The sequence below is a fragment of the Phragmites australis genome, chromosome 8 (assembly GCF_958298935.1).
Source record: "Phragmites australis chromosome 8, lpPhrAust1.1, whole genome shotgun sequence".
In the NCBI taxonomy this organism is placed as follows: domain Eukaryota; kingdom Viridiplantae; phylum Streptophyta; class Magnoliopsida; order Poales; family Poaceae; genus Phragmites; species Phragmites australis.
The window spans coordinates 1761896-1764731 of NC_084928.1; the positions used below are offsets into that span (position 1 = coordinate 1761896).

The 2836-nt window shown below is 55.1% G+C and overlaps 1 protein-coding gene across 1 annotated transcript; it reads right to left on the reverse strand.

Annotated features, from left to right (window-relative positions):
* Positions 1 to 502: 502 nt before the first annotated feature.
* LOC133927843 (AT-hook motif nuclear-localized protein 24-like) lies at positions 503 to 2388 on the reverse strand. Its single transcript, XM_062374230.1, has one exon. The coding sequence runs from the start codon at positions 2262 to 2264 to the stop codon at positions 1296 to 1298; it is 969 nt and encodes a 322-aa protein (XP_062230214.1). The 5' UTR covers positions 2265 to 2388; the 3' UTR covers positions 503 to 1295.
* Between the last annotated feature and the right edge of the window lie 448 nt (positions 2389 to 2836).

The following is a 2836-nucleotide window of genomic DNA, read 5'->3' on the forward strand; positions in this document are numbered from 1 at the left end:
AGAGTGTAACAAAGCCCTGAGGCCGAAGGGGTGTGACAAAACCCAAAAGGCGATTGAAATAGTGTAGCGAAGCCCCGATGCCAAAGGGGTGTGACGAGAACCAAAGGACGAAGGATCCAGCATAAGTTTTGAGACCGAAGTGAGACGGAACGAGACCCTGTGATAACAGAGCGAAGTCTAGTTTGAGGAGAGATCCGCACGTTACCTGGAACCCAATGAGGGGTGACTCAAAGAAGATCGCTAGCAGTTCCGGTGAAGGATCCGGTGCGGGACCTAAGACACGTGTCCAGATTTATTTATTTAGGACATTGTATGTTGACAATGATCATAATACCCTTTGAGATACTTGAAATATTCCTCATCATGAGTAAAAATATTCCCGTAGATAAATGATAAGTATGTAATGACAATAGGAATAGTTGAAATATGCCTATAAATACTTTCATTCATCTATATAAAATGAAAATGAAGAGTTATTACATTAACAACTATTACACTATTTTCTAGGTTGCGAACAAGATCACAACAATTATGAACCTCCGATCCGGTTTCACAGTTGAGACAACATAAAATATAGCTGGTGTTGTAGTGTGCGTTGAAATGGTTGTGTGCTAGCTGCTTCTCCATAAGAGCCAAACCGGACGAGAACATAAGAGCCAAACCGGACGAGAACAGAGGCGCCGGCCGGCCGGCCGGAGCGAGGTCGTCTCGTTCGTTAGTGAAGTGGTTGCTCATGTGATACCAGGCAACACCCGTACGTCCATCCATCCACTGCACTGCCTTTGACGCATCTGCCTGCACGGTATGAATTGAACAACGCCAAGAGAACCACAACGAACTCGCCCATCATTCTCCATAAAATACGCATGCAGCAGGTTCCATTTGATTTTTGTCCAGATTAAAACTCTCGATCGATTGAGACAAAGAGAAAGACTGATAGAGACATATTAATCAATTAATTAATTTATAAAAGCTTCATTACTTCTGCTGGTACTACTACTAATCTCCTCTCCTAAAGATGCATGCATTGCTTAGAGGTAATAGTGAAAGAAAATTAACCACCGCTTAACAGTACCAAGCACTAAGAGAATTACTCTACTACAGCAGTAATTGACCATCCATCGATCCCCTTGCGACTTGCAAGGCAGATTCGTTACACCACGGAAACAGCACAAGAAGAGGGTAATTATAGCAGAGGCGAGGGAGATTAATAAACTCTTAGCTTCGATCGATTCAACCATGCTGCATGGCGATGGCCGCGCGCTTGCTTGCTTGTTTCCTTCCATGTCCATTGATCAGTACGGCGCCACGCGGCCGGCGCCGCTGCCGGGGCCGGCCCACCCGTACGCGTTGCCGGGGAGCTGGAGGCCGTTCATGAGGTTGTGGGGGAGCTGGTCAGCGAGAGATGGCTGCTGGTGAGGGTGTGCCGCCAATGGCAGTGGTGGAGGCGGGGAGGACTGCCCGCCCAGGCCCTGCGGCTGTGGATGGTGCGGCTCGTCGTCGTCGAGCGGGAGGCGCTCGTAGGCGGCGTTGCCGAAGCAGGCGGCCACTATGACGACGGGCCCGGAGGCAACGAGCGCGCCGGCGACCGTGCCGCCGACGATTTGGCCCTGGCCACCGGATAGGTAGACCGTGAGTCCGGTGGCGGACGGAGGGGCCGGCGGCGGGAGGAAGGAGCCACAGAGCGAGAGGATCTCGAAGCGGCCGGCGAGGTTGACGACGGCGCCGGGGCCCGCGCTGGGCTGCCGGATGGAGACGTTGGCGACGGCGCCGGCGCCGCTGAGCACGCAGACGCCGACCTGGCGCCTGCGCGCGAACCCCGCGACGCTGTCGACGACGTCGCAGCCCGCGGCGATCTCGAGGACTTGCGCGCGCAGCGCGCTCGCGCTGTCCCGCGTGATGATCACCGGCGGCTTGGGCTTGTTCTTGGACCCCGCCGGGCGACCCCTGGGCCGCCGCATCACCATCTGCGGCTGCTCCTCCCCCGCCGCCTGCCCCTGCCGTCCTCCCAGTCCCGCTCCGGCATGCTGCTCCGAGCCTCCGCCCTCGCCGCTGCCGTTGCTCCCCGCGCTGTTGATGGCGTTGCTGTCGTCAACGAACTCCTCCTTCGCCGGCAGGCCTCCTCCGCTCATCAGCTGCTGGTGCTGCTCCTGGAAATGCTGGAACGCCGGGTGCTGCCCCGGTAAGTGACCGAACGGGTGGAACAGCGCCGGCGGCGCGAAGTGGTGCCCGCCGCCTTGCGCTGCCGCCGCCACGGGATCCATCAGCCACAATTGCAACCTCTTCCAATCCCCACGAGTTCCTTGCCCGCCGCCGAGCAAGTATTCGACCGGTGGCGGTCAAAGGGGAGCGGGAGAGAGGGAGGGTGTGTGACTGTGTGGATTGGTCTCAGAGGGATGGTGGAGGGGGTGGGGGGGAGCTAAGACAAGCGCGTAGATTGGGGTTTCGAGACTGGGCTGCTGGTGGTGGCCACGTCTCGATCTCGCTGATATGTCTGATTGCGCTGTTGACCCTCTTCTCGGGGCTGCAAAAGCCACCTGCGCCGGCGTTAACCGGTCGTTAACTGTCCACCAAACTGTTCTTTGCTTGGCACGTTGATATGATGCGCCAAAGGGAGTGCAAACAGATAGGGGTTTCGGAATACCTAGACGTCTTTGGAGGGTAAAGATGCTGTAAGTTGACCTTGGACAGAGATGGACAGACGAGCCGAATTGGTAAAGATCGGTGGAGATAGACTGGGGTTTATAGATTGTGAAAGATAATTTATAGTTTATATATTTTAAGAAGTTGAATTGTAACAATCTGTATCGTGGATTGTAGAAGCTTGTGAAAGATG

What these genes read in the sequence shown, in the direction of transcription:
- LOC133927843 (XM_062374230.1), bottom strand. Translation starts at nt 2,264, where the DNA reads ATGGATCCCGTGGCGGCGGCAGCGCAAGGCGGCGGGCACCACTTCGCG.